This window comes from Eufriesea mexicana, unplaced genomic scaffold (genome assembly GCF_001483705.2).
Source record: "Eufriesea mexicana isolate 0111107269 unplaced genomic scaffold, ASM148370v2 scaffold395, whole genome shotgun sequence".
NCBI classification, from domain to species: domain Eukaryota; kingdom Metazoa; phylum Arthropoda; class Insecta; order Hymenoptera; family Apidae; genus Eufriesea; species Eufriesea mexicana.
In genome coordinates, this window is record NW_016908583.1 from 33,303 (window position 1) to 52,922 (window position 19,620).

The window sequence follows — 19,620 nt, forward strand, 5'->3', positions numbered from 1 at the left end:
TTTTTTTTTTTTTTTTTTTTTTTTGTACTTTCTATCTATTTGAAGCGTGCCGAAAATTTAAAGTGTAATATTCTTATTGAGTAAGACACAATGGAAACAATTTCTTGTAACTAATATAAACATGTTGTTGTGAGATTCTGGCGCCCTTCCCTTACTTTACTATAGACTAAAGTTAAACATCTTTCATACTGCAAAAAAGAAAGAAGGTAGTCAACAGAATAAAATATTGTTTCTGAAAAATGTTGACTAATAGTTATACTTACATTTCAAGTTGTGAAAAAATCAACCAGTTCTGTAACTTTAAATGAGAAAACATTAAACGACATTTATAATATTTAAAATATATATGACACTAAAATTTCAATTTAGGACAACCTTAATGTCAAAGAATATACTCAATCTTATGTTACATGAAAGAATGGTGATGGTGCAACAAATTATCGTTTACTGCTTAATTATATCTATATTTAATTGTCTATGCAAGATGATAGTATTTATTTTTGTACAGGATTTGATTTTTATTAAATCAATACATTATTTGAATATGTGTTTAATTACGAGATGTATTAGCAGAATTTGTAGATAATTTGTTAGTCATTTAAATTTATAAAATTTAGTTAAATTCAAATAAGTGCACAAAATATAGAAAAAAATAAAATCAATAATAATTTGTAAGCAATTTTTTAATCTTATAAATTATCCATTACATTGTGAATTTATACGTATTGTTTTATTATTTTTATTTTACTTCATCTTAGTCTAATACTTAGATTTATTTATAAAAATTATATTATCAATGAAAATAATTGTAAGAATTACATTGGAACATTAAAGATTACTTATTGGCACAAACATACAAATTAATAAAATTTATTTTTAAGAAATTCTCTGTCACAAAATTTTGTTATATAAAAATTTATGTATATATAAATATTGAAGTCGAAAAATGGCTTCCTATCATTTATAATAGAGATAAACAATAAAATGAACATACCTTCAAAGACAATAAGATACTCTATGTATGTTCTATTGTGTTTAAGTAATATATGTGTATAATACTTAATCTCAGTGATTACTACTTTAATATATTTTTTATTCCATACCTATTTAAGAATTAGTTAATTTAGTCAAGATGATATATTCCTATTTTATAAAAAGTTCTAATTAAATAAACAGAAAAAGATTTATAAAATTATGAGATTAATTTATAAAATTATGTATCTACAGTGAAATTTAAAGTTATTAGAACAAAGAAAATATGAATGTAACTATATATATATCTTAGTTTTGATGTGCCTCCAAAGTAATTTCTAAATATTCTTTCTAATCTAAACAACAGTAATATTATACCTTATATTATTAAATACTGCTTCAAAAAACTTATCTTATGTATTATATGTTAAATTGTCATGAATCTATTAAATATACCAAAAATAAATCTTTGTTTTAATACCATTCTTTTATCAAAATAATTCATAATTACTTAAATTTAGTTTACTAAAATTTTAAAATTAAATATTGATTAAATTGAAGGTTTAAATAATATTGACAAAATATTGTTATGAAATATTTATTATATTTATTTACTGTTCTTTAACTTCACGCAATCTCCTTACAGCAGACCTAACAGAAGCTGCAGCTGTTGTAGAATATACCCATGCACCTCCAGCAACTGTCTTTTTACAACGTTTACAAGACCAAATACCCACAACACTTCGTTTCATAGCATCCTATATAAAGAAGAGAAAGTAAGAAAAAAACATAATGTACGCACAACTCTTTGTGAGATATACAATTAAATAGTTTTGATATTCTTTGCTTACTTAACATGATTGATTTAATACTTACAAAAATATAAAATATACTTCTTACCTTGCCACAAAATGTACAAGTATATTTGCTATGCTGGGTGATTTCCATCTTCTTAACCATCTTCCTAAGAGAGGCACCATATCGGGTACCATATTTACCAGTGATTCCAACCTTCTTCGTGCGTTTCGCCTAATACAAATGAATATATTTTATAAAGTAAATATACTTCTTAACTGTGATATTAAAATTTGTTGTTGATTGCAACAATCAACATAACTAAATGTTGATTTAAATATCGTTAAAAACGTACATCTTAAACTACATAAAAATATGCTCATTTGACACAATTAGGTTAACTAGTCTAACTATGTTTATAATGTTATTTTCATGTTTCTCACAAACTTTTATTACAAAACGAATTAAACTTATCATATTTTTTACCTTTCAATAATTAAAAATCATAGCATAATCAATCACATCATAATCAAAAGATAAATTGACTGTTTTTTAAATATAAACATTGTACTATTTAAAATTATTAAATAATACAACAAATATACATATAAGTACTTGATCAATGATTTTTTCTAACGCAGCATAATTGATTTTATCAATATTTCAATAAGATTAATAAAAAATTTTGCAATAACAACCCTTACCATCTTACATAAATATAAAGTACGTTCCAAAAGAACCGGAAATGGAGAAGGACTATAAAGTCTGATATTCACTGCGTGCTCTAGTCATCGGAAATATTAACGCAATGGTGTATTCATGAATAGCGCGAATTTGAATCGTGCATTACAGAAAATAAACAAATACGCTCTCATGAGTATTTTTTAAATAAATGTGACAGCATGTGGTCACAATTATTTTCATTATTGTTGAAAAATGCTTAAATTTATCGTTAAAATCAAATCACCTTTATATTGAAATCTTTTGATACGAGAAAGTTTAAACACGGCGGATATTTAGTTTTATTTAATCAAAAAATTTTCATGGTAGTCACGTAGTTGACTTCAATACAGAATTGTTACATTTTCATGAAGTGTACATCGACGAAGAAATCATAGTTTGATCGTGGTCACGAGAAAATAGGATTGGCCATGTAGATGTGCATGAGAACGCTCGAAAACCAGCCTGAAATGACGTAGCCAGTGGATCCCAGACTAGCCAGGCTCGTACGTGTTAAATCAGTGTTGCTCATCGGCAATCTGTAGACTAATAGCTTATAGTAATTCTCTAATCGTTTATCATTTCGCGAAACCGCTAGCAGTGGCATACGCCAAGCAGAAGTGCGAAAGTGTCAATTGGTAACAAAAGTGCTGGATAACGATGGTCGTTAAAATTTACATATCGGGTATCAGCGGCAACAAGGAAGTGAGTGAGAAAGAACGTGACCAAAAAATATAAAGATATTTTATTCGAGAGTGAGGAACGAGAAAGAGAGAATGTGTGTATGCGTGTGAATTCTTATATATGTGTGTGACTTAAAGAGAATGCCAGATTTACCGGGCACTTGAATTCTTACAATATTTCACGCATACATTGTATCGGGTTACATCGAAAAATTTCACGGTTGAGGTGTCAATTAACAATCGACGCTGTCGCCCAGTGAAGATCTTTATCAAACGTGACACATGACACAATTTATCTATTCAACAATTCATATGTGTCCAGCAAAATGCCGTTTTCCTCTAATTGGATAACATTTGGCATTGACGAAACGTATGTTAGACTCAGTTAACAACAGGGTGGTTCCGTGTGAACGTTATATTTTGCGTGAAACCGAATAGGAAATGTATGCATATAGCAGTGAAAATGCTCGTGAAGAACGTAAAATGTACACGAAGTATTCGTGGAAAGTCATGGGTTGTGGGTAATAATTCCATTTGATCAATGTTTACGTTCTTTGTCATAACGAAAACTTATTGTATCATGTGCCTTTGACTTTTTGCTCGGTTTTTATTTTGATCTCTTTCAGTATTGCCGTTGTACGCATTTTTCACGATCATTCTTGACGCTATTAGATTTTCAGTATTAACAGTCGCTGATAAAATGATAACAGTATAAATTTATACGAATCCAACATATTGCTTCATGTTGCACCAGTGTATAAAATAGTTGATGTTCAAAATTTAGTGTTTCATTAATAGTGTGTTAAGTTTAGATAGGACAGAAGAGAAATATTTACATTTTATATTTAATTGCATTTTTTTAGGTAAAAAAGAGACAACAACGGGTATTAATGATATTAGATAGTAAAAATGTAGAATATGAAATAATTGATATAACAGAACCAGGAAAAGAAATGGAAAAGGAGTTTATGCAAGCTAATAGTATTGCAAGAGATAGTAAATATCCATTACCTCCACAAATATTTAATGAAGATGAATATTGCGGGGTAATTGTAATTATATAAATTTTAATAATTTAGAACTTACAATATAAATAATAATAAGTATTGTAGAAGTGTATGTTTGGAATATTATCTTTGTTTTTTATTTACTTTGTACAGATTTTTAGAAGTTTAAATAGAAAGTTTCTAAATATCATTCTTTGACTATAAATGTTTATAATAAATTATTCCATAGGATTATGAAGATTTTGATTTGGCAAATGAAATAGATGAATTGGAAGAATTTTTGAAAGTAGCACCACCTGTTAGTGCAAAGGAAACTGTTCTTGATTCAAATGAAAGTAAAGAAATTCAAGAAAATGGAAATACTACAAGTCGAGAGGTAAATACTTACAACAGTATTTTGTTTAATAATTCTAAAAGAAATGTTAAATGTATCCATGTCATTTAATTTATACACATATGTCTTTTTTAACATTATTTGTAAACTTGATCTCTAATCATCTTAGTTATGTTTATTTGCCGGTGTTTTGTCCTTGGCACTAAATTTGTACCCTGTCTATACTAACTACTACATGTTTATTTTAGCCCTCCACAGACAAAGAAGCAGCTGCAGTACAAGCAGGAAGGTAAGCATTATAGACACATTGATTACATAATTTTGTGATCAATCGTTTAAATTGATTAATCACTATAACTGTAAATACATGTAACTAAAATATTTAACTCAACATGTTTTAAAAATAAAAATTTGTTTTATTAAATAATTTTATTACTTTTTTCCATACTTACCTCAGTGTTGAAGACAGGACAATTCCACCAAGTGAAAATATACAGTTAGATGAACCTCAAACTATAGAACATGATGATGGAACAAAAGCTGAAGAAGAAACTGCAGAATATACGGAAGAAAATGTTGAAAAAAATGAAGAAAAATCTAATGATCAAGAGAAGGAAGAGTAAATGTGAAATAAACCCATATGGTTGTGGGACATTTTATATTTCTTTGACATCCTTGGTTTTTCACCAATAAGGGTATTTTATAAAAGCTATATTTATCACATTTTTAAGGCTGAGTGAAGGTACTGCCAAGATAACATTTCTGCTTTGCAGAAAGTATATTGAATGAACAGTATAAATGAAATATAAGCAATACTTTTATAGAAATATTTTATATTTGAAATTAAGTATGTTTTTGCAATCAGATTTTTAATAGGTCTGATTAGAACATAATGAATTTCATCCTTCTTCATATCAGTAGATAATATCAATTTTTTAATTTCTTATGCTGACATTTTACATTGTTTATACCATATTTTAATACCTTACTGTTAAATACAGCTCTAATAATATACTAGGAGTAATAAATTTTCAGTATTGAGAATGCTTTTTTATTCTGTTATTAAAACTATAATGATAAATTTTAGGTAGACATATTTTCAAATTATTTATATTTTTAATTCAAATTTCTTACTTAATAATTATCTTGTAATAATATTTATCATTGATACAAGCTATAAATTGTATACTTATCATTTGTACTGAAGAACAGTTTCCGTTTATAATAACTTAATTTGTTTCATTTTGTATGACATTTAAACAAAATTTTCTTTTCGTATAATAAATTCAGACAGTACAACACTCAGTTTTATATAAAATACAATCCTTATAAAAGACGATGCAAAATTAGTTATAATAAGTTATACCGATATTATACGCACTAACGATTCTTTATGATCAAGTACATCTTAAAATGATTCTCAATATTATTTCCAAGAAAGTTAGAATTAATGTAGAACAGACTTTTTAGTTCCACGTGATATATCTCGCAAAATTACAATTTAATTTGTTACTGTTACATTTATAATCTAATTTGTAGATAATATTCCATAATAGCTAAAAAATATAAAGTAACATACAGCTATAGCTGATTTAATTTTCTCTTGCTGGAAATATTTACTTATGAGATAAAAATGAGTGAAATACGAAGAATTTAAACAGTTTTATTAACGGCCTATTTATGATTGTTTCCACAAAAATTGATACCAATTACATATATTTAACTATACAATGTTACTCATAACATAATTTGTTTTACAATGTACTCATTTATTGATCAGACGAGTATTAATCACGAACAAATTTTGAGCTTTATGCGAGTGTTATGAACTATTTTATTGTAAGATGATAGAAGATGTAAACTACGAAGTTCATTCATTACACTATATTTATGCACGAGATAAAAAGCCTGACTAATTTTAATATAGCGTACCGCAGCTTTTGAATATGGAGTATTTGCTATTAAAATCAGACTAGGAAAAAAATTATAAAGCTTCACATGTGCAAATCAAGATGTTTATCTTCTTCTTATTATAGAATGGTATATCCACGGGCAATAGGTGTTGGACATGAGCATCACAGATAATAAATTTTAATATTATGTATTTGAAATATATATTTATAAGAACAATATTCATTATACATAATATATAGAAATCATGCCACTCATTGTTACATGCATATAAAAATTTACTAATAAATATCATGGTAGAAGTTTAAAAACGTTTAAATAATTTAGCATATACAATCTTATCATTTATACAGATATATAATATATGTATTTAATGATATATTCGTAAAGAATGCATATACCATTAACATTAATATTTACAGACTTAATACTGAATTTATTCATTCTAAAAATGGTTTTTGGTAAGTAAATTATTTCTACTTCATAGAATCTTAATGCTTTTTCTTCTTTCTTCCATAATTAACAAATTAATACAATAAATCGTAATCGTAATTTACATACAAATTTTATATATCATTTATCTATTTAATATTGTTTTTTAAATATTAATAATTATAAATTTCTTCGTATTATTAATTTCATTTTTAAAATAAATATTTATTTTTGGTATTAACAATAAATAAATGACTAACATTAATACATATAAAATTAAAATATTTACAATTATAAAATACCTTTGAATATTATGTTAAGAAATATATTTTCAAATTTGTAGGAAGCAAAATTAAAAACTACTGTTTTAGTTATCTATGTTTATATTTATATCACAAATTAATTAGAGAAACATTAGCAACCTATGGTGTAGCTACATTTAAAGATATATTTCTTAATTTTTTAGCGGTTATTATTAAATAAAATTTGTTAAGAAATAAAATTAAACATTTACACAATGTTTATGAAACAAATTCTTCAAATATATTTCCCTTGTATATTTGTAGTCTTTCATGCGATGAAACGAGAACAGCCTGCAAACAGTAATTGTTAACATATTTTTGGAATATTAATGTACATTATTTATAAATCTACAATGAATAAAATTCTAGATAAAAATTTAATTTAGTGACTTTACGATGTATTCATATACAGACACAAATACAGGCAGAGTTCAATGTAGTAACGCAAATAATTTTTCCAAATATCTCAAATACTAAGGCCGAGCGACAATTATTGTTCAGATAAAAGTTATTCAAAATCATATAATCTATGACTGGGGACACAAGAATGATGAAACGATTTGCATTGCAACGGATATCACAAACATATGTCACAGCAATACATTTTCGTACATTAAACTATACATTACTAACCTGCATTTAACCAACGGTATAATGTGCATTAATTTATTATTATTATTTATTAATTTTTCATAAACGTATTTACACCAGAACGTACGTTAGGATTTGCGATACATTGTAACTTACGTCATTTTAACGCTGCATGTCACCGGCCTAAAATCGTTGAGGTCAGTCCACGTATACTGTATTTTTTTTAAATTTCATTTCTTGTAAAAATTTAATACAAAATACATTACTTTCTTAAGCTTGCTCGATCCATATTTCTTTTTAATGTTAAAATACAATCTTTTTTCAAAAAATCAAAAGAGAAAGTTTATTTGGACTAAAAGTCACTAAAGTAAATTTTTATCAAATTCTAAATACATAAGTTATTAAAAGATACATTAATTATATAATATTAAAAGATAATAATATTTGTACAAATTTAAAATTAATACAAATTTTTTCAAAACTAAATTTTTAAAATATGTAATAATAAAAAAGTATATGATAGGAAGATACCATCATTTTACTCAAAGTGAAAGATAAATAAATCTTAGAATAACACAAAAGCCATATCTTTATATATAAAAATAAATTATATGTATCTTCTTTGCAAAGTTTCAGATATTTTAGATTGCTTGTGTTAGGTAATTAGTATTTGCTATAAAATTTTATTCATATCTTTGAAGATGTACATATTATACAATATATTAATTAATAAAAATTTATTGTAAATATAAATATTACTACACTATCAAATGATGAAAATTACTTTGAGGTACATAACTCACAATATAAGAAATGTATTGACACAACAGACATTTTTGTACCTTCAAATCATATAGTAGTAATGTACATATGGTTCTTAAAATCATTGTTTTAGATACTGTAATGTAGCTCTCTTTATAGGCACATTACATGTATGTTTTGCGATACAAGAAAAAGAAGAAAGAAGAGAAGAAGAAAAAGAGGGAGAGAGATTAAAGATACAATGATCAACTAAAATTAATAAAAAAGGAAACAAGTATGAGAGATAACAATAATTATATATAAACAAAAAATGTATTAGATATATAAGTTGCATAATTAATTCTAGATACTACTTAACAATCACATAAAAAATTTGATTAATATACTATTACTAAACTAACTATGTATTTCAGCAAAACATAATAAAATGATTCCTGATTTTACAACAAATTATTTTAGTTCTGTACATATTCATAAAAAGTGACATTATGTAAATACATCAGTATCTGCAACATTGTAATATATAATTTTGGTGTATATTTTTATAAACTTATATTTAATTTTATGTTAGATATTATGCTGCAATTTATACTTGTTCACACACTATTAGCATATATTAAAATAAATATAATTAGGATAGTTGAAATTACTTTAATGAGAAGTAGAAAAAATTAAAATACTGTGAAGACATCCTGTATCTTCTTTTGTTGCTGGTATGTCATTCGCGTTATCGTTATTATAGGCCACAGAACATAATCGAATTATTTTGTTATGTACCCTTCAAGTTTGTTCAAATTTTTTATAACATATTTGAAGATAGACTATGATAGTCTGACACGATCGGTAAATCTTTCACTATACACACGGACTGATTTCCTCATAATTTTACCACGTTCGTATAAATATCTAGCACTTTCTTTTTCAAATAACGCATTTTTGAAAACTGAACAAATTGAACAAAATTGAAGGTCATGTAGATCCACAATTTAGTCGATAAACAAACTAGAAATAACATACGTAAATACAGATAAATATACGCTGCGATTAAATGTAGTTTTCTTTATGTTTTATGATCCATAATAATGATAACGAGGATGACCTACCAACGACAAAAGAATATACAAGATATTTTCGACTATATTCGAAACGTGTCTTGAAATAATTTATTTTTCATTGTAGTTCATCTGAAGTGACTTCGAATTACTTTCAATTGTACTTCTCTTAAAATGTTTTATCAAAATGTAAATAAAAAATTATATCATTCCACTTAAAAAAACACGTTTAACCTTTATATTTCTTTTGTCTTAATTTGCAGAAAAAATATTGACATCATAACACGGTCCCTTTAAAATCAAGTAACTTTGATCTGACATTATTTTTACTATTATGAAAAGCAATAGGGTGATCTGGTTTAAGTGACCCATCCTGTATGTTTCATTGCTTATCAAATTTAATCTAAGACATGTACTTAAAAGTAAAGTATTTAAAAAATATTCTCATTTATGAATGTATAATTATATTTAACAAAAAATTTATCTTAAGATCATTATTTTAACTCTGCACTTGTAAATTATGTATTAAATGATTAATGCAAAATGTATTTTTAACTATTGAATAAAAATTGTGCTTTACCATACAAATAGTATTATAATATTTTGCAATATTTTATATTTTCTGTTACAATTATAGAGAACTATTGATAATTGTTAAATAATTATTATATTAGATTTCTAGTATTATAGATCATATTATAAATTATAATATTATTAATAGAAATTATCTAAGGTATCATATATAGCAATACAAAAAAGCCAAAAGAATTAAATAGTTTTTAAAATATTTAACATTCAAAAAAATGTTATATATCATAATTTTAATAAATAATTACATGAAACATTATATTTTGTGCATTATTTGATGCATATTAGTAGAGGAATATTTGTTCAGTAAAAATTCATGGTTTATAGTATCCACAGCAAAAAAACAGAAAAATGCTGTAATTGATATATTATGCAGAAAAGATTATTCAATCAATATATGATTGGTTTATTTTAGTTAAATAGTAATAGAACATATCACTTATAACCTTATAATAACATCAGAAAATCTATTTGCAGAAGATTCATGTGATCTCAAAATACATACATACATATATGCACACTCGTAAATTAGTTAAGAAATAATCATAAATTTTCTTTTCATATGTTTTGCACATTTCTGAGATACCCATTTGATAAGTTCATAAAATTTTACAAAGGTTTCCTTTCATCACTTTAATATCACGAATATCTACAATAAATCGCAAATAGAAAATTATAAATTAAAGATGCCCCTAATACAGTACATTTCTCAAGAAACATTTTCATGTCATATGTATAATATCTGTTTTTCTGGTTCATTTATATTAATACAATTTTTCATGTGTGTAATTTAAACAAGTATCAATACTAAAATGAAATTACACAACTATCCTTATTAAATTCATTGACCAGTGTTACGAATAAATTAAATATTATGCAATATTATACTTGTTTATAATATATGACCTTTTTCAATAGCATGCAATGTTTTTTCTCTTTATAAAATTTAATTAATCCGTACCAAAGTATTTTTGTCCAAAATGATTTGGGGCAATGCTATGAATTTCCGATGTCAAAATCTTCATCTGTAAAGTCCAATTTCATTCAAAATATTAGAATATATTCGTGATCTTTAAATATCATTTACAATAATTAGTTAAAAGTCAGAATTTGTTAATGTATATCTAATATGACAGTATCATATGTATAATGAAATAATTTAATTAGTGTAACCAATGAAAAATTTTGTAAGCATAACTCATTTTCTTAAAGATTGATAAAAAGTAAAAGTAATTATAGAAAACTAATTAAATAATATTTATCTACAAAGTATTTAGATCGAATAAAGCATATATACTTGTTTTAACATCATATTTACATAAAAGAAGTATCTTATTTTTAGTAAAAAGTTGTAAAAATAATGTTATAATCTATATAAGAAAAGAAAACTTATTTAGTAAGTATAAAATGATTATATTAATTACTAATACAGTTAAATAAACATACATACCTGAGGAAAGGCAGTAACTAGAGTTTTAGCTGCAATTGGTGTACAAAATAAATTTGATAAAATGATATTTTCTTCAAGTACATTGTGTTCCTTCAGGACTGCAATTGCTTTTATGACAGTATTTCCAGTACCTTTTATTTGAAATAAAACACTGATCTTATAATATAATATATATAAAAACTTAAACGTACAATTTATACTTACTCATTATTGGATACATTAATAAAACTTTCCTTTCAGATATATCATCTGGAAACTTTGCATAAACTACCTTGGCTTCATGTGTGTCTATGTTACTTTCAACTAATATTTTCCCAATCCTTATACTACAACAACAGTCTCTTAAACCCTGAAAGATATGGACAATTAATATGATTTAACAATTTCATTGCTAATAAAATTTGTATTATACCTGTTCCATGGCTTCTCCACTTCTTACTATAGATACCCCACAATTTCCTTTTTGATACCTTAAACCATTGTATTTGGCACCAGTTGGTGTAGTTACCACACATTTAAAAAAAGGTAATTGATTTAAACTTTCTTCTATCACTAATCTTATCTAAAAATATTGAATTAATTATGTAATTTCTTACTTTTTTATTATAAATATACATTTTAGAAAAAATAAAGAAATGTTAATATAAAAATATCTATTTGATATAACTAATATATTTGTAATAAATTCTGTATTAAATTTTATTAATAATAATTATATCTTTCTGACAAAATTATGAAAATATGAGCTGTAAGATGAAAGAATAGTCACGATTAATAAAATAATTTGTTTGCGATTATTATTAAATTTTTAATTCCAAATGTTTGGGACAATAATTAAATAAGAAAAGAAAAAAAGAAAAAAACAAGAGAACGATCTTACCAAACGGTCAGCATAGAATTTGAAATCACTCCTCGTGGTATTTCTGTAAACAAAGGTGTATCGTACCCATTAATTTCTGTAATTAGAGACAAACAACATAATGTACCAACAATCGGCCGACATTTTAATACTAAAAAAAGAAACACTTGTATGTGCCAAATCATATAATTTTCTGTATTAATTTACTTACTTATCTCGCAATATAGTTTGCAATTCCTTCACTTGATTATTACATGGAAGAATCTTTACATTCGGTCCATAAACATCATTAATATCACTGCACTCGCTTAATTTCTTTGAAACTGTTGTTACCTCCGTAGTATCCATGTTTGATTTTAAATATGCATGCACCACTACTTAGCACTTATCTTATTAAGTAAATGATGATCACTGTACTACTCAATATACAGTTACTTAGTAGAATGTAAGTCCAAATAACTACAACGCAATAGGTCCAACTTCTCTAATACAATTATAAAGAAAGGAGACTGAGTGAGATAACGTGATAAAGCGATAGCATACACATAGGTTGCGTAGGTGGCGTAGACTAAAGGTGGAGTTAGACGAAACAAGTGAAATACTTACGTCTCTTGTCTTTATGTTATCCCGCTAGTTATCTTTTCGTCTGTGTACAGCATATACAATTATTACTAACGTGCTCCTTATGCTAGATTTAATTTTATAAAGTAATACTAGTGAGGAAAGTATAATTTCGAGATATTAAAGTTGTTTTCATATATTCTCAATCTAAATACAATTATACATTCCTTTAGTTGATTGCTATCAGATTTAAGCATTGATTGAGCAGCTTTTATATGTATTTTTTAAATATGATTTTTGTGGTTTTGTGAACTAAGTCAATTATGTATTAAGTGATAACAATTTGTGCATTAGATAAATTTTGATTGGATGTAGTATGCACCAATCGTTTAACTTTAGAGATACTTTTAGTGAAAATCAATAGTATATTATTTCTAGATAATTAGTCTTCTGGTAGGTGAATTTGTTAGGTGAAATAGGAACGTCACATCCTTCGACAGCACGAAAAATGTATTCAAAAGGTAAATGCGGTAAACAAAACTTATGTTCTATTTGTTTTGATTTGAAATTTGATAATGATGAAATTGGATAAAGCAAATTTTTTATTTTTTGGTACCTATCAAGTTAATAAATTTATTGTGTTTTGTACCTACACGCTTATTGTAATGTCATATGCAATATAGTATTATTCAACATTGTGTAAAAGTATTCAAAAAGTAAAAAGTCTACTGATTTACTGTCTGAGCATTACAAGGCAAAATGGAGAAAAATACATTTCTAATTTGCAAAAATATTTAGATACATTGCAAATTTAAATTATTATAATTCTTAAATTAAATTATTAAATTTAGTTATTTTATTAACTAAATTAGTAAATTATTAAATTATTACAATTAAAAATGATTATATAGAGTGTTTCTTGATAGAAATGTGTATTTAAAATATCACTCGTTTAACTGATGTTTAGGACATGGAGGTGAAGGTTCTAAGTCTAATGGTTATCGTAATGGCCAAAGACATAGTAGAGGACCAAGATACCCACCTGGATTAACAGGCAAAGAAATAGGGTTGTTTTACAGAGACATGGCTAAAAGGAAGGCAGCAACAGCTGGAGTTCGACTTATTAACTTACCTGAACATATTAAGAAAAAAATTATGGCTGTAATAGAAAATTTTGAAAGACACTATAATAAATTATACAACGATGTTTACACTAAAGATATAGATGATACATTGGAGAATAAATACATACATATTCATGATTCTCAATTTAAAAGAAGGTTTATGAAAATGTTATCTGGTAACATACAAGAAAATATTTCCAGCGCTTTAATGATTGAAACAAAATTAAAAAGAGATACTAATCTAGATGCCAAATTGTTAGAAGAATATAAAATAAAGCAATCTTTGCCAGAATATAAGAAAATGGTACAGTTTAGATCAAAATTACCATCACATGAGAAAAGATCAGAAATATTAAAATTAGTTAGAGAAAATCAAGTTGTTTTAATAAGTGGAGAAACTGGTAAATATTTAGTATCAGAGCATTTATATAAATAATATAATTAATTTTAAATCATATGAGGTTAAATATATTTATGTTATTGGTTACTTGATTAATGTATGTTTTGTGATATGTATATGTTATTAGATATAGTCACTGTAAAAATATATTTTAGGTTGTGGAAAAACAACACAAATTGTTCAGTACATATTAGATGATGCAATTGAACAAGGTAATGGTAGTATTACACAGATTATTTGTACTCAACCTAGGAGGATATCAGCTATATCTGTTTCTAAAAGAGTTGCAGCTGAGAGAGCAGAAAACATTGGTACATCTGTTGGTTTTCAAGTCCGACTTGAAAAGTATATTGTTATTTTTTATTTCTTCTACTACTTGGATATGATATAATATAATAAGTAATAATTATATTTTCTTTTATGTACAGAGTATTACCAAGAAGAAAAGGTAGTATATTGTATTGTACAACTGGGATGTTATTGCAATTTGTACAAAATAGTCCAGCTTTGAAAGAATATTCTCATATTGTATTGGATGAAATTCATGAGAGGTCTATGGAAACTGATTTAATCCTTACTTTGTTGAAGTTTATTATTCCTAAAGTACGTTTAATTTGATTTACAGCTTGATAATAAATTTGAGCATTAATATTAATATTTTCTTATATAAGGAAAAATTATTTTGTAGAGATCCGATTTAAAAGTTCTTTTAATGAGCGCAACACTTAATTCCGAAAGGTTTTCGGAATATTATGATAATTGCCCAATGATCCATATTCCAGGGTTTACTTATCCAGTGCAAGAATATTATTTAGAGGATGTTTTGAAGTTTACAGAGTAAGTTTATTTATAAAAAATAATATAGATAAATAGTTACAATATAATTTGAATTACAGATTTAAATTTAAATCGGAAATACGTAAGAAGTATTCTTACGATTCATCTGACTCTTGTATTGAGCAATGTATAAACGAACTTAAAGTAAGTATACTTACATACTTACATGTGTTGTATTTACTTTTCCCTTTCTTTCCTACTTATGGTACAGGGAAAATATCCACAAAACATTCTTGACGAACTGATGCAACCATGTAGTGAAATCATGTCTCTTGAACTTATACAAACATTAATTTACTACATCTGTGTAACACAAGAGCCTGGAGCTATTTTAGTTTTCCTTCCTGGTATGAGTGACATAGTTAAATTATATACTATGCTGTTGAAATCTTTGTGGTATTCAGAAGGCAAGTATATTTAACATAGTAATTCGTATATAATCCTTATTTCATAATAAGTTTAGAGTTTACAAAAATTATTGTATATCTAGATAAATATGTTATCTATCTTCTCCATTCTCGTATGCCAACTGTTGAACAAAACCTCATATTCGAAGTACCACCCGATGGAATTCGGAAAATAATTATTTCAACTCCTATAGCTGAAACTTCTATAACTATTGAAGATATAGTGTATGTTATTGATTCCGGAAAAATGAAGTATGATAAATTTGATATTGCAAAAAATATTGAAACTTTAAAACCTGAATGGGAGTCGTTAGCGAATGCTAAACAAAGAAGAGGAAGATCAGGCAGGTAAGATGATTCAATAAAATTATTAACAGATCGATTTGTCATGTAAGATATTTGTTTCAATAGCCATACATTACATTCTTTTTAGAGTAAAACCTGGTATTTGTTATCATTTGTATACGAAAACTAGAGAAAGGTTCTTTCAGCCATATCCATTACCTGAAATGTTAAGGAGCCGTTTGGAGCTAGTTATTTTACAAATAAAAATTTTACAATTGGGGCCAGTTAAAACTTTCCTGACTAATGTTATGGATCCCCCAAATTTGGACATTATAGAAATTTCTTTGGATTTACTTCGAAAACTGAATGCATTAGATAATGAGGAACAGTTGACTCCTTTAGGGTATCATTTGGCACAGTTGCCACTAGATCCACGAATGGGTAATATTTTTATATATTACGTGTAATTTTACATAACTTTTTTTCGGTACGTTTTTACGTTAATCATTTTGTTTCTTATTTTTATTAGGGAAAATGATTATATGGGGAGTTCTATTTTCGTGTGTACAACCAATTTTTTCAATCGCTGCAACTCTTAGTTTTAAAGATGCATTTTTCAGTCCTTTCGGAAAACAGGATGAAGCACAAACACGAAAAACTGAATTAAGTATGTACGAATTTAGCGATCATATTGCTTTTTATGAAGCATTAAGGAGATTTGAAATAGCGTACAAAGGTGGAGTAGCAAGCATGTTTTGTCAGAAATATTTTCTTTCTTTCAATACGCTTAAACTTCTTTGTGAAATGAAAAATCAATTTGCCGAACATTTATGTAACATGAAGTTTATGAAAGAAAAAAATCCGAATGCGGCTGAAGTTAACAGAAACTCTAAAAATATATTACTGATCAAAGCAATAGTATGTGCTGGATTATACCCCAATATTGCTGTTATAACGTACGCATGATTTTTAAGATAATAACGACATTTAATGAAAATAGAAAGACAATAAATTTCATTTCGGGTTTTCCAGCAATGATTCAATCCGTGGAAGTCGTGCATTTACTCCCGAAGATGGACTCACAGTCGCTGTTCATCCGTCAAGTGTAAACTGTTCAGTTATTGGATTTCCTAGTCCATATATTACATATTTTACAAAGCGATTATCGACATCAATTTATCTGCATGACACTACATGTGTTACTGTACCAATTTTATTATTTGCTAGTGCGGATATATTTAGAAGTAGGTGGATTTGCAGCTTATGCAATTTATATTTAATTAACATCTATTCATTAATATTTTCGACTATTTCAGAAAGAAAAAAAAAAAATTATTTTAGTTTAGGAAATATTGAAAATCTTGTTTGCACTATAGAAACTGTAAAGCTTATTCAGGTATTACAATAGAAATATCTATGATACGAAATTTGTTACTTGACATAAACTTATACTGACTCATCTATATTTTAATTATAGGGATTACAAAAACAATTTAATAATCTGTTAGAGTATAAAATATCACATCCAGATGTATTATGTTGGGATAGCTGCGAAGGTGATCTAATGAAGTAAGTTTTATGTTTAAATATTTGTTTATTTTTATTTGTTTGTAAGAAACACTAATGTTATTTGTTGATCACAGTGCTATTATAGACCTGGTTTGCCTAAGAGATAAAGACATAAAATTTGTCAATTGTGATAATGAAAAATATAGAAATAATAAGATGGATTACGAATGAATACAATGTTTCAATATTCATGCTTTAGTGTATACGTAGTAGTTAGAGAAACTTAGCTTCTTGGCGTTCTTTTTAATTCTTTGTGTTAAGTAAATATTTAAAGTATTCAAATAAAATAATCGGTTAATTAATAATTCGTTATAGTATTATTATAACTACAATAGGTACAAGTATATGAAGTGTATAATATATATTCAGTAAATAAAATGTTGAAAACAAATGTGAAAAATATGGATCATATAAATTTAATTTTTAAATTTACTCGAATTCTACTACGCGTTATAATATACTTCACCACTACTGATTTTGACTACATTTATAGAAAATTATTCATTTCGTGATATGATCGAGTAATATCATCGTTATATTAATCTATAAATTGTAAGCTTTAAAATGGTAGTTCGAAATGGAGAAAATGTAATTAATAACGTTCTATGCATTATGTGCGAGCAAAATTCATCGTGCTTATGAATTTATCGCTTATCACTCTTAGATATCCAGTTTATCAAATTCAAGTTCGAAATATAAGGAAAAATGCAAAAAACAAAATAAGAAAGATGCGTGCCGATGATTTAAATGCTAGCACATTGTACAATCGGACAAGTTTTTATCAGTGGTCGGTGATTAATCTATATCGAACAAAAGTAGGAAGCTTCGGTAACAAAAGATTCTGCATTTCAAGAATAAGACTCTCTCTCCCCTCCGGTCTGGTCATGTATTCGCGCGTAGCCAGTAAAAATGAGCCTGGGGTCTGGCACGAGCTGATAGCCACCGCGAAGAGAAGTAAATAGGGGGAAGAGAAAGAGAACGAGCGAGAAAGGGGGAGGGTGGTTAGGGGAGGGACGTTCTGGCAATACACGAGCGAGGCACATAGCGTCCGATTCAGTCTGCATCCGACCGCCGCGAGTGTCGCGTCGCGAAGCTGTGGTCGAACTTCGGGGGGGACACGAGACTTCGGTACGAATCAGTCTGTTTGAGTGCTCGTGATACGACATCGCGGTCCCTTATCCCGTATCCAAACGTGCACCTATTCTTCATACGTATTCATTTTTCTTCTCTCGATGCGTGGATTGTAATAACGGGAGAAAGAAAAAAAAAAAAAAAATTGGTGAAAAATCGTAGTCGCATGCATTTGTGTTAGAGAGAGAGAAAGAGAGAGCGGGTCACTGAACGACCGTACGAAGGTAGGCAGAGGGAGAGAGAGCAAAATAAGAGGGACAGAGAGGAATTTTCGTCGCGACGTATACATACGTATATACACGTGCGAAAGCGAGGAGAGATGTGAAACACGCGCGTGCGCACCCGCGTATCACACACACATATATATATACATATATATGAAAGAAAGAGAGAGCGAGAGAGAGAGAGAGGGAGAGACAGAAAGAGAGTGAGAGAGAGAGTGAGAGAGAGCGAGAGAGAGAGAGAGAGAAAGAGGGATAGAGACAACGACGACACGGCGCAGGAAGAGGCAAGAGAATCAGTAACACCGGGAGGGTCGGGTGTTCCTCGTGCAAAACCGCCACCGGAATATATGTCGTGAGTGTGCGGCTGAAGATCCGCGGATAGAGGACGGCGATAGTGCGTGCAGGGCTTTAAGAAGGGAAAAAAAGGCAAAGACTTCGGGTGAAAAGCAATGCGGGTTCATTGACTGCGTGCCGCGCAATGGCCGCATGTTCGTGGCCGATGCACAGTGCATGTGTGACAGGAGCTACGAAGAGGACGACGCCGAGGACGACGAGGCCGAAGATACCGGCTACGGCTAACATCCAATTCCAAACCTATTGAAGTTTTCTTCGGGTTCTTCTGTG

At 27.6% G+C, this 19,620-nt stretch overlaps 4 protein-coding genes across 6 annotated transcripts; 2 read left to right on the forward strand and 2 right to left on the reverse strand.

Moving 5' to 3' along the window:
• Nucleotides 1–1,581: 1,581 nt before the first annotated feature.
• On the reverse strand, nucleotides 1,582–2,541 carry RpL37A (ribosomal protein L37A). The gene is made up of 3 exons (XM_017896863.1): nucleotides 2,472–2,541; nucleotides 1,873–2,001; nucleotides 1,582–1,730 (listed from the first exon to the last, which is right to left on the reverse strand). Exons 1-3 carry the CDS (start codon nucleotides 2,472–2,474, stop codon nucleotides 1,584–1,586), a joined length of 279 nt encoding a protein of 92 aa, XP_017752352.1. The 5' UTR covers nucleotides 2,475–2,541; the 3' UTR covers nucleotides 1,582–1,583.
• Nucleotides 2,542–2,967: 426 nt separating this feature from the next.
• On the forward strand, nucleotides 2,968–6,566 carry LOC108545312 (SH3 domain-binding glutamic acid-rich protein homolog). Of its 2 annotated transcripts, none has more exons than XM_017896856.1 (6): nucleotides 2,968–3,192; nucleotides 4,034–4,216; nucleotides 4,407–4,553; nucleotides 4,760–4,800; nucleotides 4,969–5,206; nucleotides 6,548–6,566. In XM_017896856.1, exons 1-5 carry the CDS (start codon nucleotides 3,148–3,150, stop codon nucleotides 5,132–5,134), a joined length of 582 nt encoding a protein of 193 aa, XP_017752345.1. In that variant the 5' UTR covers nucleotides 2,968–3,147; the 3' UTR covers nucleotides 5,135–5,206; nucleotides 6,548–6,566. The 2 variants fall into 2 exon arrangements, with proteins under 2 accessions (XP_017752345.1, XP_017752346.1); XM_017896857.1 differs by lacking the exon at nucleotides 2,968–3,192 and adding an exon at nucleotides 3,242–3,540.
• Nucleotides 6,567–7,324: 758 nt separating this feature from the next.
• Nucleotides 7,325–12,817, reverse strand: kri (uracil phosphoribosyltransferase krishah). Its single transcript, XM_017896935.1, has 7 exons — nucleotides 12,670–12,817; nucleotides 12,480–12,522; nucleotides 12,012–12,161; nucleotides 11,804–11,948; nucleotides 11,600–11,730; nucleotides 11,111–11,174; nucleotides 7,325–7,447 (listed from the first exon to the last, which is right to left on the reverse strand). Exons 1-7 carry the CDS (start codon nucleotides 12,804–12,806, stop codon nucleotides 7,425–7,427), a joined length of 693 nt encoding a protein of 230 aa, XP_017752424.1. The 5' UTR covers nucleotides 12,807–12,817; the 3' UTR covers nucleotides 7,325–7,424.
• Nucleotides 12,818–12,961: 144 nt separating this feature from the next.
• LOC108545364 (ATP-dependent RNA helicase DHX36) lies at nucleotides 12,962–17,883 on the forward strand. 2 transcript variants are annotated; one of them, XM_017896934.1, is made up of 15 exons: nucleotides 12,962–13,032; nucleotides 13,477–13,540; nucleotides 13,987–14,544; nucleotides 14,699–14,888; nucleotides 14,972–15,146; nucleotides 15,232–15,380; nucleotides 15,440–15,524; nucleotides 15,592–15,787; nucleotides 15,871–16,135; nucleotides 16,221–16,513; nucleotides 16,602–17,028; nucleotides 17,105–17,316; nucleotides 17,389–17,468; nucleotides 17,550–17,641; nucleotides 17,716–17,883. In XM_017896934.1, the coding sequence occupies exons 2-15, from the start codon at nucleotides 13,528–13,530 to the stop codon at nucleotides 17,810–17,812; spliced, it is 2,832 nt and encodes a 943-aa protein (XP_017752423.1). In that variant the 5' UTR covers nucleotides 12,962–13,032; nucleotides 13,477–13,527; the 3' UTR covers nucleotides 17,813–17,883. The 2 variants fall into 2 exon arrangements, with proteins under 2 accessions (XP_017752423.1, XP_017752422.1); XM_017896933.1 differs by having other exon boundaries at nucleotides 13,003–13,032; nucleotides 13,458–13,540.
• Nucleotides 17,884–19,620: the final 1,737 nt, after the last annotated feature.

Coding starts and splice junctions, on each gene's coding strand:
- LOC108545364 (XM_017896934.1), top strand. Junction 16,136..16,220: donor AGAAGAGGAAGATCAGGCAG/GTAAGATGATTC, acceptor CATTCTTTTTAG/AGTAAAACCTGGTATTTGTT. Junction 16,514..16,601: donor GCCACTAGATCCACGAATGG/GTAATATTTTTA, acceptor TATTTTTATTAG/GGAAAATGATTATATGGGGA.
- RpL37A (XM_017896863.1), bottom strand. Junction 1,731..1,872: donor CTTGTACATTTTGTGGCAAG/GTAAGAAGTATA, acceptor TTCTTTATATAG/GATGCTATGAAACGAAGTGT.
- LOC108545312 (XM_017896856.1), top strand. CDS start 3,148: ATGGTCGTTAAAATTTACATATCGGGTATCAGCGGCAACAAGGAA. Junction 4,554..4,759: donor GAAATACTACAAGTCGAGAG/GTAAATACTTAC, acceptor TGTTTATTTTAG/CCCTCCACAGACAAAGAAGC. Junction 4,801..4,968: donor GCTGCAGTACAAGCAGGAAG/GTAAGCATTATA, acceptor TACTTACCTCAG/TGTTGAAGACAGGACAATTC.
- kri (XM_017896935.1), bottom strand. CDS start 12,806: ATGGATACTACGGAGGTAACAACAGTTTCAAAGAAATTAAGCGAGTGC. Junction 11,949..12,011: donor GTGGAGAAGCCATGGAACAG/GTATAATACAAA, acceptor CATATCTTTCAG/GGTTTAAGAGACTGTTGTTG. Junction 11,175..11,599: donor TAGTTACTGCCTTTCCTCAG/GTATGTATGTTT, acceptor TGGACTTTACAG/ATGAAGATTTTGACATCGGA.